Consider the following 18,868-nt stretch of genomic DNA (forward strand, 5'->3'; position numbering starts at 1 on the left):
CCAAATGTATGTACCTGCAATGATGGTTATTTTCCATCGTGGACCGAGCCTCAAAATAATTCAGACGATCGCATTTGTACCGAATTTCGTCCTTGTAATGCGCTGTCATGTAAGGTTAACGAGAGGTGCGACATATCTGGCAGTTGTGTCTGCAATCACGGTTACGTGAAGAACGTATTCGGTGAAGGTTGTATACCTTCATGCACTCCATCATGCATCAATAGCAACTGTACAGAGCCGAATCGTTGCACGTGCAACGATGGGTTCACACCACGAAATGAAAGCTTTTGCGAACCAATTTGCAAGAGAGGTTGCCAGAACGGCGACTGCATCAGTCCGGACCATTGCATTTGTCACAAAGATTTCGTACAAAACGTCTACAATGATTCGGGACCATACTGCATTTCCCCATGTACTCGCAATTGCAGTAGACACAGCGAATGCGTTATCGACCACAACCTCGATTACAAATGCGAGTGTCATTTTGGATGGACAGGAGAGGATTGCGATCAACCGTCCATGTGCGTCACAACGATGGCCTTTGATTACCACGATATCAACAGGTGAATATTATGGATTTGCCAATTTCCCATTCTTGACCTCGCAAAGAACATCGTTCAATAATTTACTAAATAAATTTTATAATTCAATTACAGAATTACGATCCGTGATACAAATAGCACAATTATGCAAATCCTGAAAAGCGCGCCAAATTGTTATCAGTGTGATAATTCTCTTAACAAAGATACTTTGTGTTACATGATACATTCTGATAAAGACAATACGATTTTTGTCGGGTGCTTACTTAGTACAGGTATTTACATTTTAGAAAATAAATTTAGATATTTTGCATTCGTAATGACAAAAATTTGTGGTAAATATTTGTGAAAATTTGTAATTTGTGCTTTTAAATTTTTTTTTATTATCACATATTACTTCGAAAAATATGAATAAATTTAAATATTTTGCAAAGCAAATTTAAATAATTTGTTTTTAATTCAAAATAACTTTATGTTTAATTATACAAATTAGTTTATAATAATTTCAATATTGATAACAGAAAATAGAGATAAAATTAAGATAAAAATTTTTTAAATAAAATCTTCTGAATAATTTTTTTTTTAATAATTTTTAATAATTTTAAATTTATTATTATTATTCAAGACATCAAAATCTCTTTTTACATAAGCCGATTAAAAATTTTAGTTTTGTCAATTTTTTCTTTTGTATTGTCAACTTTATTTTGTATAGTTATTATTTTGTATAGTTTTATTAACTATCTTTTATTTTTCAGAATTGCCTTGTTATATAACGCATTATAAAGGCCCAACTATCTCTACTAAAAAAGTTTGGTTTTTCGTGACTATTGCTATATTGATTATAGGTCTAACAGTGGCAGCATTTGTAATGTATCACAAACGTCAGAAGATAAAATTGATAGGTATTTTTCAAAATGTTTCTCTAATAATTATATATTTCAAAATAATAATTATTTAATTCATAATATTTTTACGACTGAGCGGTAATCTGCTCATCAAATATTGATTTGCCCTTCAAATATTGATTTGAGGAAAAGACTATCGTTCCCTATCGATGCGTCGATGCAGTTGTTATTTAGCGGATTTCAGTCGCGGCAAACCTGCGGAGCAACTGTGATAGTTATGAATATTTTTTCAATTCTCTTGTTCCCGTTTTGTTAATAAAATTCTTTTTGTAAAACAATCTATAATTACGCGAATGAGAGTGAACTGTGCGAAGGTCTACCGCGAACGCGACATTTTGAGGATTCCGGGACGATTCCTCGTTTACAAAACTGGGAAATTCGCGAGGCTTAGAATAAGACTTGAAACATGAGATTCCGAAAGAGAAGCACTTTTCTTTTGGTATAAATATATAAGTAAAAATTCTTTCTAATTTTTGTTTTTGGAGTTTTGTTGACACACAAGAATACATTTTTGAAATGATTGATATAGGCTCCGATATTTCGATTCTTAATAAACGATTAGTAAATCATGCAGGCTATGAATTTGTATAGGGAAAAAAAGGAAATTAAAATATCTCATTGAGGAAGAGGTTCCCGTTGACTTTAAACTTTCTATAGAAATGGAATTAGAGAGAAATTCTCTTTCCAGAGTTTCCAATATTTGTAGCAAACATAAGAGATGAATGTATTTTGAGGCAGATTTTCTTGAAAAAATCGGGCAGAATAAAATTTTCGATTCAGTGTCTATTAAAACCAATTCTGAAGAAGGAGAGAATTTTTCTTGTTCGCATAATAGTGATCATCATGAAAAGCTCCTAAAAGCTCTCAAAATATCACGGTTGTGAGGTCGTTCTACAATTCACTCTTACTCCCATAATAAATTATAGGCCGTTTTATAAAAAGAAAAAACTTGATTACCAAAACGAGATCAATAAGAGAATCGAAAGTATATTCGTAATGATCGCAGCTGCTCCGCAGTTCTTTCGTAACCGAAATTCAATTAACAACCAGTGCTCTGTCAGTAGAGAACGATTGTCTTCTTTTACTATTATATTCGAAACATATTCGGAAGGCAACGACGAGTGGATCAGTCGTAACAATATTTTTAAAAATACAACTAAAAGATAATTCTTATTAAAACAGCATCCTACTTCCTGCTGCACGTATCTCATACGTAATAACAAATATCATATGAATCATAAAACAAACACTAAGTTTCCACGATATTAAATTTAAGATATTTCCCTTCCCATTATATCAAATATTAAAACAAAAAATTTATAATTAGTATTTTCTTATATTTCACATTGCATGAAATATGATTATTTTTATACAGTTAATTATTTTGATATATTTATTTCGATAGGTATATCGGCAAACATTTTTATACGAAAATCTTACTGCAGCGAAGCTTTATTACCCGAAAATGAGATGTAACTTTGAAAAAGGCATCAACATGAAAACAATAAATTTTGTAAAAACAGATTTTGATTGTAATAAGAGCAATAAATACAGCAGTCATAAAAATGATAAATAAAACGACATATATTTTATTGTTTGTCACAGCTTTCGGACAAAATAACATTTATTTAATCAATAATCATAATTAATAATGATATCTTTATATAAATTTATCCTAGCTTATGTTATGTCTTTAAACATATGTATCATAATATTTTAATAATAGAAACACAGTACTAATAATAGAAATATTATATAAAACCAAATATTAAAATAAATTTCATTTAATGCAAACATGTTTATAATTAACTGTATACTTCATTCCAATGAATCATTAATATCGACAACATCGCAAGCCGTGTAATATGAGATATGACGCAATTGAAGCTGTTAACATCGCTCAACAATAATAAAATATTCCCGAAACATTTTCGGCGTGTACTGTCACAATATATAAGTTACCTCCTTTGGGGTTGTTTTTAATTATTGCATCAATTTCAGATTATTTTCCTCCCTTCTTATTTGGCATTTCTTGCCACCAGCAAAGTCCGCCGATGATAAGACAGCGAAGCTTCATTTCGCGATAAGATCTAACTCTAATCGAAGTGAACCGCCGCAAAGATATGCTGATATCTCTCGTTGTCTATATTTTTCCCTCTCCCCAAATGCGAATTGATTATGGCGTGACTTGCCATAACTTAATACTCAGCAAACCGACACACTCACTCGCGGCGCCGGGTGATTTCACGAGGAGATTTCTCGATTACGCTCGTCGTCTTCTTGAAAGACGCAACAAGAGATTTCGAAAAGAGAAAAAGAAGCATTTTGTGCGTATTATATATACGAGTAATTTAATAAACCTTCATTATTTTCATAATGAGATAGTGAAGTAGGGTACCTTGTACTAAACATGTTTCATAATTATATTCATAATGATAATTCATAATTATTTTCATAATGATAATTAGTATCGTAATTTTTCGCTCAGAGAAGGATTTTTTATTAATTTATTTTATATATACTATATATTATAATATCTTTTTACATGCAAGAATATCTTTTTATATTCAGAATTCGTGAAGCATCGTGAAGGATTAAAAAAGTTTTTAACAATAACTTAGACAATAACTTTAATTAAAAATATATACTTTATTGATAAAAAGAAGTTCCATATGGACTTGTAAATGTAATTGCTGACAACAGCTTATCCTGTCAATTTCTAATAAAGCAGTACTCTCAAAGCAATAAAAAAAAAAGTTTTAATCTAATTTGTGACAGGCGTAATACACGTTATAATTCCACAATTATTTGTTTTCATCAAAGCATACCTTAAAAAATATACGTTTAAATATAATTACCAATTATGAAATTTTCATATATTGTATTTATTCTTGCTATTTTACAAAACGGATTGAGATTGTTGAGATTTTGACATGGACCAATGGAACATGGAACAATGGATTTCATATGAATAATGGGATGTTTAATAATGGGACTTGTAGTAAAATGATTAGGTAAGATTATTATATTCTGCGCGGAAAAGTGCAATTTTGCTATAGATAGAGTGGAAGAGAAAGAGAGAGGAAGAAAGTGTGTCTAAAAATTTATAATTTTATAAATCTGAATAATCTTATTTAGTCGACAAAATTATTATATGAATTATTATATGACAAAATTATTATATGTTATGAAAACGGTACAATAACTTTTCACCAATTTAACTATCTTATATAATTATTTTGATGGCCTAATCAAAATTTTTTCAGATCTATATCTGATCACATTTTTAGATTCTTCAATCTACTCTTTCTATTTACTCAAACTATATTCCTTTTTATGTAAATCGAAATGACACTTAACAAAACTTTTATAATGTTAATAATGTTGCATCCAAACACAAACTAATATTGTTAAAATTATGATTATTTTATAGTTTTCTAAAATCTACTAGAGTTCCATACTTGGAAACATGTAAACAAAAAGTATAGAGTATTTTTTATAAAACTCAAAATCGATGGAATTTTAAAACGGAGGTAAAGTTTAAATGTAGAATTTTCATTTTGCAAAAAATTTCAAACATCGCAAAAAGTTTTTTTGAGTCTTGAGTTTCTTTTCAGTCATTTTTTTGTACATTAAATCTCAATTATTTTGGAAACCTGATGTGATGATAAAATTTAGTTTGAAGCATCGTAGTAAATATTTATAAGAAACATCTTGTCTGGTTCAAAGTAATTAAATAAAGTAACTTTTTGTAAATGATATATATATATATATATATATATATATATATATATATATAGTGAAAATAAGATTCATTTACAAAAAGTTACTTATATATATATATATATATATATATATATATATATATATATATATATATAGACAGACATCGATATTATATTAATTAAGTAAAATTTAATTTGCAATAACATAATAAAATCAAAATTTAATATTACAAGGTGTCTGATATCAGTATCGTATTTAGTTACATTAAAAATTGTAAAACTTTAAATTTTAATAGAGAAAATATCATTTTAATTTTCGACAAGGAATATTGTCTTACTGATCGAGTTAATCTATTACAACATTTTTTAAGGATAACATTTAATAACATAATTATATTCTTTCACGTATATAAATGAATTTTACGTGTCGCGAGTATGTAAAATCTTGTTTCTCTATGCAGCATCGTCAATCATGGCGTGGAGAATATGAGTGTTGCAGTGGATATGAGCAGTCAAGTTTAAAATCACTTGCTCTGTGTAAACCAACTTGCATACCTGATTGCGGAAAAGGTGAATGCATTAGGCCAAATGTATGTTTATGTTATTATGGATACCATATACCACGAGAATATAGTTATAACGGCTGTGTTCCTCAATGCATTCATCCTTGTGAGCATCGTAAATGCGTTGCACCCAACTTTTGGGAGTGCGATCCTGGATACAAATGGAATAATATATCCTGTCTGCACTGAACTGTGCCCTACAGGATAATATTGTTATGAACCCTTGTTATGAACAAGCTGTACTTGTCAAGATGGATACAAAAAGATCATCGATAATAAATATACATTAACTATTGTAAGTTATAATTTGTAGTCGTAACATACAATATGAGCACTTTGATTTATTTATTTAATTTAAATTTTACTTAATCAATATAATATAATATCGATGTATGTATATATGTATGTATATATATATAGTGAAAATAAAATTCATTTACAAAAAGTTATTTTATTTAATTACTTTGAACTAGACAAGATGTTTCTTATAAATATTTGCTACTGCTACGATGCTTCAAACTAAATTTTACTATCACATCAGGTTTCCAAAATAATTGAGATTTAATGTTTAACAAAAAAATGACTTTTTTGCGATGTTTGAAATTGTTTATGAAAAGGAATGAAGATATCTTCAAATTTTAATCAGTAATCATTAATATATTGCTTAATCTCTACAAAATGTATTTGTACTTTACTTTTTATTCCGATATTTTATTTTTTAGACATGTTATGAAGGATTCAAATATAACTTTACCAAAATAACAAATTTTTTGTCTATGCCGATAAAGTTATATATATTTATAATTTGTAATTTGTGGCTATCAATATATATATATACACATTGTAATTTATTATGATAGATATTCCGATATCGATTAAAATCCTCTTATGAATTTTATTATGAATTTATTTCATATTAAAAAGACTTTAGCAACCAAGATCCTGTTTGCCGAGAAAATGCCACGTTTCGCGTTGTAGTTTGTTAGTTAACATGTACTCGGCTTATACATATGTATTGTTTATTCTCGCGTTGGCTGAAAAAGACACATTATTTATCTGAATGCGTACACATTATTTATCTGAATATTGCGATAAATATTATCATAGTCTCAGTGATCTAATGAATAAGATGCCTGTCCGGAAAGCAGGCGATCCAGGTTCGATCTCTGGCTGAGATGATATTTTTCGCAATATATATTTCAGATGGGGGGGATAATAAAAGAGATTTTAATCGATATCAATAATATTGATCATCGAATTATTATAGAACCACTACGTTGAAAGTCTGCTAAACCAAAGCGGCACGTAGTTGGTAATATAATTAATTGAATTTATTTCATATTAAAAAGAGCTTTACTTTAGCAACCAAGATCCTGCTTGTCGAGGAAATGTCATGTTTCGCGTTGTAGTTTGTTCTATACTAGTCCTATGTAGTTGTTCTATACTAGTTCTATACTAAACATAGTTTAATTCTTTATAACATAACTAAAGAGTAAGATAATAATTACAAATTAACCAAATAAAAAAAAACATATCTTCGTAGAGAATGAATAATACATTTATGATTTTTAATCAGAACCAGAAGAATATCCTTTCAGAATCAGAAGGATATCCATTTTCATCAGAAAGATAATAATAACCTTTTTTATAAAAAAAATTCCAAATTCATTTATTTACTGAAATATAAAATTTGATTTGACACAGCATCATTTTCAGCATCTAACAATCTAGTTGAAAATAATTTTTGACTGTAAATTAATGTAATTATTGTAAATTATTTGGAACACATTGGTCTTATAGATAATTCTATATATAAAAAAAAAAAATATTATAAAAATTCACATCATAAATTAAACGTGCGAGCCTATTTGCAAAAAAAAGAGTGTTCATAGCAAGTGTACAGCTCCCGATATTTGTACTTGTGATGATGATTACGAACATGAGTCATTCTTTGTCTGCAAACCAATATGCAAATACGGTTGTTGGTATGGCAAGCGTACTGCTTCCAACATGTGCACTTGCTGCAAAGGCTACTTTCCAAGGAGTTCAACCGTTTGTGGACCAATCTGTAGACAAGTTTGGGCACTTGCATAGCTCCCGAAACTTGCAGCTGCTTTACGGGATACAGACTTCTCGAGAACTCGAAATATATCTGCGAACCAATATATCTGCGAAAAAGCTTGCCTCAATGGAAAATACACTGCACCTGGAGTGTGCACGTGCAACGAAGGATTCCAATTAAGTGACAACGAGACAGAAAAACATATTTGCAAACCTCACTGCGCAAGGCCCTGCGGACCATTTGGCGTGTGTATCTCTTCGAATACCTGCAAGTATTAGGAAGGATTACATCCTAATAAAATTATCCAATTATCATCAATGTCAGTATTATATTTGCAAAATTATGTCACACAGCAAAAATGTCCAAAATACATCATAGAGATGTCCTAAAGATATCGTAATAAATCTTTAAATTATCCCTTATATTTTGAGCATTTTTGCTGTATAGAATATGATGTCAGTGCAACATAGAATGCGATTACAATTTAGCAAGATTTATAATTATAATTTATATATATTTAATTATAAAATTATAATTATAATTTAAAATTATAATTATAATTATAATTTGTTTAATAAAACTTATTTATTTTAATCTAATAATTATATTATTTTTGTCTAGTAATTTGTTTTAGCTATTTTTTAAATAACTAAACGTATACGAATATCTATATACTAGAATATCTATATACTAGAAAGAACAGTTTTCCTGGAGTAAAATTTGGATATAAAAATATTATTTAAATATAAAAATAGTTTTATTAGAATATCAGAATGATTACTTAGAACATTCAGGCATAATGATGATCTTGCAAAACTTTTCATAGTTTGGTAATCAAATTAAATGTCCTGCATAATTATTTTGATGGTCCAACAACAAAATTATTTTTAGAGATCTATATCTGCGGCAAATATTTAAATACTTCAACAAAACCATCTTTTTGTCTAATTAAAGCTAAACATAGTGTTTCTATTGTTTAAAGTTACTTCAAAAAATTAATCCATTAATAATCTTAAGATTTATATAAAAAATATTGACTTTCAGAATAGACATTTTACCCAGAATAACTGAGTTTGCGAGCCCATCTGCGAAATAATATGCATCAATGGATACTGCAGCGCTCCGGAGACGTGCAGTTGCGATATTGGCTATCAGCCATCAGACGGCAACGACACCAGCGTCCCCATCTGTAATCAGGATTGCGTCAACGGCTTTTGCAGTGCACCTGAAATTTGCGCATGTAACGAAGATTATCGTCCTTCCAATTCCTCGAACATGTGCGAGTCCATCTGCGAGACTGATTGCATTAATGGACATTGCACTGCGCCAAACGAATGCACCTGTAATTCCGGTTATCAACCTACGGAAGGTCATCATACGAGTCTCTGCGAATCCATTTGTAATCCAAGTTGCAAGAACGGTATCTGAGTACAGCCCAACAAATGCGATTGTAATCCGGGCTATCGTTTATCGACGAGATCTCGAAGCAAATACGTGCGATCCTATCTGTCATCCGACTTGCGAAACAAATGGAATTTGCAAAGCCTCTGATCTCTGCGTCTGCGAGGACGGTTATCGCATGATTTATTATGACGAAGGAATCGTTCCGTTCAAGTGCGATCCAATTTGCAGCGTCGAGTGCGGCAATGGCGTGTGCGCCGGATGTTTGCACATGTTTTGACGGCTGTCAAAGAGCTGAAACTGAAACGGAAATGCGAGCCTTTCTGTTCGATCTATGTCAACGGCACATGCGTCGCATCTGTGAATACGATGACGGATTCAGTCTGGAGGAAGTATACTTCAGTTTCGAAGTAGGGAAATCGATTGTCCCTGAAAATGAAATGAAAAACGAAAGCTAATGCGTGCCACGTTGCGAGAGCTGCGATAATGATGACTGCGTAGCTCCGGGCGAGTGTCAATGTCGTACTGATTTCATGAAGATCGAAAGTATCTGCCTGCTCACATGCCAGGATGGCTGCGGCACTCACGGCGAATACGTCGATAGAAACTTGTGAATGCTATTACGGATGGTCCAGATTGCATTGCGATCGACCAACCTTCTGCGTGTTGATCTTGAATGACGAAGGGAATCATATGGAACCGTGAGTATACAAAAATCTATAAAACGTTTTTTAAATTCATATTTCTCTAGTGAAACAGATAATATAAATGAAATAATATAACAATATTAATAAGCATATTTAATCCTTCATTAGCATAAATTTTTTTGTTGCTTATCTTGGCACACTGAGTCTGTGAAAACTTAGACTAATTTTTCTGATATGTTTATATCAACATCAAAATAAATTTGTCTACATACAAGTACTATAGTTTTTAAAATACAAACAATCATTATAATATATATTCATCAAAATATATATTTGTTTTAATCATTATTTGTAAATTTTTTTAATATATATAGAAATAGTATTGGAAATAGTATTTTATGACTGAACAAGTTAATTTACATGCTTTAAATGAAAAATTTTATATCTAATATGTATTATAGTCAAAATTTAATAACTATTTTATAATTTAATGTTTAAAAAAAAATCAATATTTTAATTGTAGAAGTATTTTCTTGATTGGAATTGTCAAAATGAGAAAACAGTACTTTTAGGCGTGATTAATAATGATTTAATATGATTTAATATGAAATCGTATAATGATTGAGCCACAGTCAAACAACTCGATAACAATTTTATTATTATTACGATCGCTCTTTTGCTAGATTCTAATCTTAATAGTAATCTACTGCTCGTAATTGCTGACTTGTCGAAAGCTCGCTAATTGATTTTTCAAAATCAATCACGACAAATATTACAAATCAACCATCACTGTCGTCGAAATTTTCCTATAGTTGCTCTTTCAACAATCATAACTCGATCCAAAGTTTCTGACAGAATCAAATATCGATTTCACGCCAATAATGGAAATATAATGCATAATATTAGTGGATAATATTAACAAATATTCAGTATTTTAATATTAATAGATAAATTACAAGAATTTTATATAATTAATTTTAGAGAATTTAATAAAATTTATAATTTTTTGTGATTATACAATATTTTTTACAAAGTTTTAATTTTAAAACCTATTTCTTATATGTTTAAAAATATTTATTTCTTATCTACCTGTATCTATCTCGTACCAGTCTCTTATATACTTAAAAACTTTACAAATTACTCATAAATTTCATTATTTCTTTATTTTAAAATGTAATTATTTCTTACTTTTGGCACTAAAGTTTACAGAGCGATAATTGTTTATTATATCAAACATAAAAATTAATAAAAATACTAATTATTACAGATTCATTTAGCACTTTTCAAAGATTATTTACACAGAAATCTCAATTTTGAAAATTCAAATTTATCTTGAAAATATACTCATCTCGTAAATTTTTTACTTAGATCAATCCATTATATCATATCTATTTATTTATATCATTTCTTGGATCAATTTCACTCAAATGAATGCCAAACTAAAGTTAAACTTTATCATATAATAATATTATTAATAGATAAACGAATAGAAAGAAACATTTCAATATCAGAGCAATTTCATATTATAATCAAAAGGATTTTGACAGTAACATAATTAATCTAAAATAAATTGCTTGTGAATTATTTATTTTTTAGAGTGACAGTTATTAAGGAATATAATTATGATAACACTATGATCGAGAATATATTTATAAATAATCTAGTATGTTTCAAATGTACTGATAAAATAAATAATGAAACTTTGTGCTTTGAGATGTTCGGCACAAGGGATGAAAAGCAAATTCGCTGTTTAATGAATAAAGGTTTATATAAAATTTTTTTTTCATTTATACACATTTATGTATTATATTTTACTTAAGATCATAACAAATTTATTACGTTTCTATATCTAAGAAACAGAAATTTAAAAGACTTTTAATTATATAAAAATATAAATTGATTAAAAAATTAATAAATTTATATTTATATTTATTTTTTATACTTGAACATATTTTTGTATCATGCTATAATTAAATTTAAATATTTTTCTACATAATGAATTGAAATTATATTTTATGATTTAATCTCAAACTTTTCGATAACATTCAACAAAGCATAGTAATTTTAAAAAGTACTCTACATACTACTAATATATAGAATTAAAATATTTACTATATCACATATCAATTTTTAATTTTATAGTATATATTTATAAGACTTTTTTCTCTTCACTAGTATATATTTTTAAGACTTTTTTCTCTTTGGTATACAATATGTAATAAATTGATAAAAATTTGTTTTATTATCTTATCATACTAGAATGCTTCGAATTGAGCAGCCCAAATATAGATCAAGAAAAAATTATTCATTTCTATATGAAAAAATACATATATGTAACAGTTATCATCAGCAAAAAATAAAATAAGATTTATTTAAATTTTTGTATGCATTTTGTATGCAAAAAATTTATTATTTAAAAAATTGTTTATATGTTTTTTAATACATTTTTATATAACATATTTATATTTTTATATATTTTTAAATCATGTTATTAAAATAAATGCAATCAAAAAGAAAGGTTTGTTTTTGCTGTGCTTGGGAAAAATAAAATAGTTATCATCTCTTATAGTTTTTGAAGCAAAAAATTCAACGATCCTAATTAAAAATTAGAACGAAACACGTAAAAAAAATGAGTTTAAATCAGGAAAATGCATTGCATCACGAATCAACTCAGATATTAGACTACATGTACAATATGATACATTACATATAAATATATACCTATATATAAAATATTCTATATATTCTGTTATATACCTATATATAAAATATTCTATATATTCTGTTATGAAAACACTAATAGCAAAAATTTCAGGTACAATGAAAAATCATATTTGTATGAACATATTGAGTCGGCGACCGGAAAACATAAAACTTTTGCTTGCATGTAAAAAATGTTTGTTTTATTTTTTCCAAACATAACAATAAAATAAATCTTTTGTAACACTCTTGTTACTAATATACAATTATGGTCTTCTTGAATAGTTATAAAGTTACTATAAGAAAATATATTTTTTTACAAAATATATAGATAAATGTAAAATATATTATCAAAAATATGATAATGAAATTACTAGAGAAACCTTTTCTTTAAAATGCGGAATGTTTCCACGTTTCTGATTTCCAGAAGATATCCTGGAAATTATTCTAAGCACAAAAGTTTAAATAAATTTTAGGTCAATTCTATTTAATTTAATGGTTTGATGATTTCTTTGTGGAACATCTTACATAAAACTTTTATGTTTATCTTTGTGAACTAAATAATTGGTATTTTGACAAGTAATCTACTTTATATATTCTACATTATTATTTTATTGCGGAAAATATATCATGATGTTGTAAAACTTTTATTTTAGTCCTTATATTTTAAGTCAAATGTTACTAATTATTATAGCTATATTAATAATATTATAATTAATAATATTAATGTCACCATTAATCTCGTCCGAGAGTTGTATGACATTATTTTTTTTATATTTGCATTTATTTAAGGTAGAAGTTTAAAATAAATGTTCCTATTACTCCTGCTTCGGATCACTCTTTGAACATGAGCAGTAGTGATACTTTAAAACGAACTTTACACTACGAATACATATGCTTTAAGTAACTCTCTGATAGTGTACATCCTGTTTGAAAAGAATTCTGTAGTATATAAGCATATAAAGCATACACATGTAAAGCAAAGATAAATGAGACAATATATATGTATGGAGACAGAAAGGGTTACAACAGTCAGTCTAGATATCACGGCGAGAGCATCGTCTTCATAGAAATAACGAATCATGGGATTACTTAACAGTTTTATCGTTATTTTAGTTGTCAAAATATTATTTTTAATAGTGAATATAGAGCATGCAAATGCTACAGAGTTTAAACTCGGACATTACCTGTTCGACAATAATAGAGAGGGAATATGTACTGAACTTGTCAGGTATTTTTATATTTGTTATTATACTCTTTCAAAAATAGAACTTTATACGTGTATGTACATATCCACTTCCAAAATAATTGGTTGTTTTCAAACATCATGCAAATTACTCGTTTAGATATATAGATAGATAAATATTAATTTTTCTAATTTTATTACAGTCGGCGGGAAGCAATATACTATTTTGAGCCACATCCCACGAAAAAGGTAATCAAACTAATATAAGTAACGTTTGCAATAATGTTCGTAAGAGAAATAAAAAAGAAATAAGAGACGAGAAGTAATTTTGCTAATAAAAATGCTAATATTTTCTTTATTTTTATCTGACAAACGACTTGTCTATCTTTCATCTGTTCATACTGCAAGTGTGAGTAATTAATTCGCTAATTACCTTTACAGTACCACGTTCGGTGGAGTGTTAACTATAAATGTTGCGAAGGTTACGTAGAATCCGGTTTGAGATGTGTGCCGCATTGTTCGCAATCATGCGAGGACGGTACCTGCGAGAAGCCGGATGTGTGCGTCTGCGACGAAGGATACGAGAAATCTATTGACGCGAATGGTAAGGAGTCCTGCATACCGGTATGCTCGAATGGCTGCATCAACGGCACCTGCTTCGCTCCCGAGCTTTGCAGTTGTAACGAGAACTACTGGCTGGACTCGGACGGATTCACTTGCCGGCCGAACTGTGATACGGAATGTGAGAAGAATTATGGATACTGTGCCGAGCCGAATGTGTGTACGTGCCGTTCCAATTACAGGAGAGTCGGCAACGACTCCTCCCCGTTTATGTGCGAGCCCGTTTGCGCTGTCCCGTGCAAGAACGGTCATTGCGTGGCTCCTAACGTCTGTCAATGCGCGAACGGCTACGAACCGGACGAATACGATCCAATATTCACCTGCAAGCCTAAATGCGACAAGCCATGCAATGGCGGAACGTGTACGTCACCGGGGACGTGTACCTGCGACCAAGGCTACAAACTGGTGAATGAAAGCTTCTGCGAACCGATCTGCAGCGAGCCCTGTCAGATGGGCACGTGCGTGACGCCTGAGATCTGTGAATGCAAAGAGGGTTACGAACTCCGTGAGAATTCCAAATATGTATGCGAATTAGCGTGTGAAAGTAGATGTGTCGGTGGTTTGTGTATTTCCGGAAATTGCTTTTGTCGGAGCGGATTTGTTTTTAATAATATGACTAACACATGTGACTCACTCTGTTCGAAGCATTGTAAGCCAAATGGAAGATGTACCTCGGACCAAACGTGTATTTGTTCTTATGGATATCGTAGGAAGATATCGATTTTTTTCTCAGAATTCCATCCGTTGCTCAAATTAATAGTAAGTATATTCATATAAAATATAAATATTATTCATTATTATTGAAATTTTTAACATAATATATACTCATAATATATATTCAACATAAGATATGCTCATTATACGAAATAGAGGCTTCAATATTTATAAAAGAGACGCTTTTTCCTCGATTAAATGTTTTGCTTATATTTCTTATAAAGATGTCTCCTATAAAGATGTGCGAATCAAGAATTATTGACAATAAATCAAATCAAATCGAATCTTATTTCTTTTCTCGAATTTAAATCAAGACGACAAAATTTCTTTCGAATCAAATCGAACTGAATAGAATCGAATTGTTAAATAATTAACTTTTAATTAATAATATATTATTTTTGTAAAATCATATGCGAATGCATCCTTACGTTATTTAAAAAAAATGACATTGTTTTTTTTTAACAAAAAACATGATTTATAAGATGGTTAATATATGTGATTTATATCTTTTCAATTCGAAATTTTTTAATAATTTAGATTTGAATTATAGAGATTCAAATCCGAAACAAATTGAATTAAATCCCATTTGATTCAATTCGATTCAATTTGTATTACTTCGCATTTGTATCACTTCTCTAATTTTTTATTGATATTAATAAAAAGACATTTTAGTTAATTTATAGCTATTTGCAGCGACTGTATATATTAGATTATTATAAAGAATACTATTTAAATATGAAAGCAATTATGCTGTAAACTTTAGCTTTGAATATATAAAAGTGAAAAAAATTTTTTTTTAACTCGGCTTAAAACTCTTTGAGCATCTAAAAATTTCTTTTTAAAATTCTTTTTTAAAATTTGAGTTACAAATTATATTCGCAAAATTATCATAATTTAAAGTAATCAATATATCCACGATTTTCGTTGCTAGAAGTAAAGCTGTCATTATTATTCAAGTAATATACGAGAACAAGCTTACATAGATAAAAGATATAAACAATATATTTATTTAATTGCGGTTAATTTAAGAGAACTTATTTGACGTTTAATAAATAAATAGAAGAAACATGATGATGAGGATTTCTGCGAACCGATTTGTGACTTCAAGTGCATCGAAGGGAAATGCACTGCGCCAAATGTATGTACCTGCAATGATGGTTATCTTCCATCGTGGACCGAGCCTCAAAATAATTCAGACGATCGTATTTGTACCGAATTTCGTCCTTGTAATGCGCTCTCATGTAAGGTTAACGAGAGGTGCGACATATCTGGCAGTTGTGTCTGCAATCACGGTTACGTGAAGAACGTATTCGGTGAAGGTTGTGTACCTTCATGCACTCCACCATGCATCAATAGCAATTGTACAGAGCCGAATCGTTGCACGTGCAACGCTGGGTTCACACCACGAAACGAGAACTTTTGCGAGCCAATTTGCAAGAGAGGTTGCCAGAACGGTGACTGCATCAGTCCGGACCGTTGCATTTGTCACAAAGATTTCATACAAAACGTCTACAATGATTCGGGACCGCACTGCATTTCCCCATGTACTCGCAATTGCAGTGGACACAGCGAATGCGTTATCGATCACAACCTCGATTACAAATGCGAGTGTCATTTCGGATGGACGGGAGAAGACTGCGATCAACCGTCCATGTGTGTCACAATTATGACCTACGATCACGGCGATATCAACAGGTGAATATTATGGATTCGCCAATTTCCCAATCTTGACCTCGCAAAGAACACCGTTCAATAATTTACTAAACAAATTTCATAATTTCGTAATTTGCAAATTACAGAATCACGATTCTTAATGATACAAATAGCACAATCATGCAAATCCAGAAGAGCGCGCCAAATTGTTACCAGTGTAATGATTCTCTCAACAAAGATACTCTGTGTTATGTGATACCTTCTGATAAAGACAATATGACTTCTGTCGGGTGCTTACTTAGTACAGGTATTTACATTTTAGTAAACAAATTATATATTTTTCATTCGTAATGACAAAAATTTTTTAGTAATTATTTGTGGAAATTTGTAATTCGTATTTAAAAATTTTTTTTTATTATCACATATTATTTTCTATAATATGAATAAATTTAAATAATTTATGTAACAATTTTAAATGATATAAACAAATTTAAATACTTCATTTTTAATTTAAAATAACTTTGTTTAATTATACAAATTAGTTTATAATAATTTTGAAATCGATAATAAAATAGAAATTATAACAAGAAATTATAGATCAGAATAAAATTATGTTAATTTTTTTATATAAAATTATCTAAGTAATTAATATAAATAATAAATTTAGTAAATATTATTCAAGATTTTAGAATTTTTTTTTGCTGAATTTTTTTATGTTCATTAAGAATCTTGGCTTTGTCTTTACTATCTTTTATTTTTCAGATTTGCCTTGTTACATGACGTCTCACTATAAAGTCTCGACTACCAAAATAATTTGGCCTTTTGTGAGTATCGCTATATTGTTGATTATAGGTCTGACAGTGGCAGCATTTGTAATATATCACAAACGTCAGAAGAAGAAATTAACAGGTATTTTTCAAAATGTTTATCTAATATTTATAATAATATAATTTATAATAATAATTATATAATTCGTAATATTTTTAAAAATACAAAGATATTTCTTATTAAAGCAGCATTCTTCTTCCTGCTTCACGTATCTCATGATAACAAATATCATTTCACGTGAATGATAAAATAAACATTAAGTTAACATTTTGACAATATTAAATTTAAAATATTTCCCTGGTCATTATATCAAATATTGAAACAATAAATTTATAATTAATATTTTCTTATATTTTATGTTGCACTAAATATGATTATTTTTTATATAATTAATTATTTTGATATATTTGTTTTGATAGGTATATCGGCAAACATTTTCATACGAGAATCTTACTGCAGTGAAGTTTTATTACCTGAAAATGAGATGTAACTTTGAAAAAGACATCAACACGAAAACAATAAGTTTTGTTAAAAGCAGATTTTAATAGTTATTATAATAGTAATAAATATAACAGCGGTCATAGAAATAATAAATAAAATGATATATATTTGTTTGTGACATCTCCTGTACTTAGATAACTAACATTTATTTAGCCAATAATCATAATTAATGATGATATTTTTATATTCAAATTTATCCTAGCTTATATTATGTCTTTAAACATATTTTTACTTTTATTTACTTTAAACATATCATGTTATTTTAATAACACTAGTAATAACACTAATATAATGAAAATATTATATAAAATAAAATTGTTAAAATAAATTACATCTAATACGAACACGTTTAGAATTCACTGTAGTATCCATTGCAGTGAATCATTAACAACGATCGCAAGTTATATAGTTATAACATATGACGCAATTGAAACTGTTAACACTGTTCAACAATAACGAGACATTCCCGAGACATTTTCGGCGTGTACAGCCGCAATATATCGGTCACCTCCTTTGGACTGTAATTACTGCCCCAGTTACAGACTTGCCACCAGCAGATGTCCGCCGACGATAAGGCAGCGAAACTTCAATCCGCGATAAGACCTAACTCTAACCGAAGCGAAGGCAGGAGAGGCATGCTGGTCTCTCTCGTTGCCTTTATTTTTTTCCTCCCTCCCCCGAATGCGAATCGATTACGGCGCGAATTGGCGTAACTTAACACTCGGCAAACCTCGACACGCTCACTCGCGGCGCCGGGTGATTTCGTCAAGAGATTTCCCGTCGACGCGCGCTCGACTTCCCGGAAGACGCGACGAGGAATCTT

General features: G+C 29.4%; 2 protein-coding genes and 1 pseudogene across 2 annotated transcripts; all 3 read left to right on the forward strand.

Annotated features, from left to right (window-relative positions):
- Positions 1–9: 9 nt before the first annotated feature.
- LOC105427974 (uncharacterized) lies at positions 10–4,200 on the forward strand (the record flags this gene model as incomplete). The annotated part of the gene is made up of 4 exons (XM_089082367.1): positions 10–563; positions 657–814; positions 1,295–1,441; positions 2,850–4,200. Coding segments are annotated over 4 exons (930 nt in total), but the record flags the coding sequence as incomplete, so codon positions are not given.
- Positions 4,201–5,624: 1,424 nt separating this feature from the next.
- On the forward strand, positions 5,625–11,331 carry LOC148935090 (uncharacterized; annotated as a pseudogene).
- Positions 11,332–13,518: 2,187 nt separating this feature from the next.
- Positions 13,519–18,389, forward strand: LOC105427916 (uncharacterized). The gene is made up of 7 exons (XM_011639909.3): positions 13,519–13,773; positions 13,932–13,977; positions 14,170–15,108; positions 16,124–16,758; positions 16,863–17,023; positions 17,479–17,625; positions 17,964–18,389. The coding sequence occupies exons 1-7, from the start codon at positions 13,625–13,627 to the stop codon at positions 18,032–18,034; spliced, it is 2,148 nt and encodes a 715-aa protein (XP_011638211.2). The 5' UTR covers positions 13,519–13,624; the 3' UTR covers positions 18,035–18,389.
- Positions 18,390–18,868: the final 479 nt, after the last annotated feature.

This window comes from Pogonomyrmex barbatus, unplaced genomic scaffold (assembly GCF_055798465.1).
Source record: "Pogonomyrmex barbatus isolate J1 unplaced genomic scaffold, ASM5579846v1 scaffold6, whole genome shotgun sequence".
Lineage (NCBI taxonomy): Eukaryota > Metazoa > Arthropoda > Insecta > Hymenoptera > Formicidae > Pogonomyrmex > Pogonomyrmex barbatus.

What these genes read in the sequence shown, in the direction of transcription:
- LOC105427916 (XM_011639909.3), top strand. Translation starts at nt 13,625, where the DNA reads ATGGGATTACTTAACAGTTTTATCGTTATTTTAGTTGTCAAAATATTA. An exon ending in ATATGTACTGAACTTGTCAG is followed by an intron (nt 13,774 to 13,931) that starts GTATTTTTATAT and finishes ATTTTATTACAG; the next exon opens with TCGGCGGGAAGCAATATACT. An exon ending in CGGGTGCTTACTTAGTACAG is followed by an intron (nt 17,024 to 17,478) that starts GTATTTACATTT and finishes TTTATTTTTCAG; the next exon opens with ATTTGCCTTGTTACATGACG.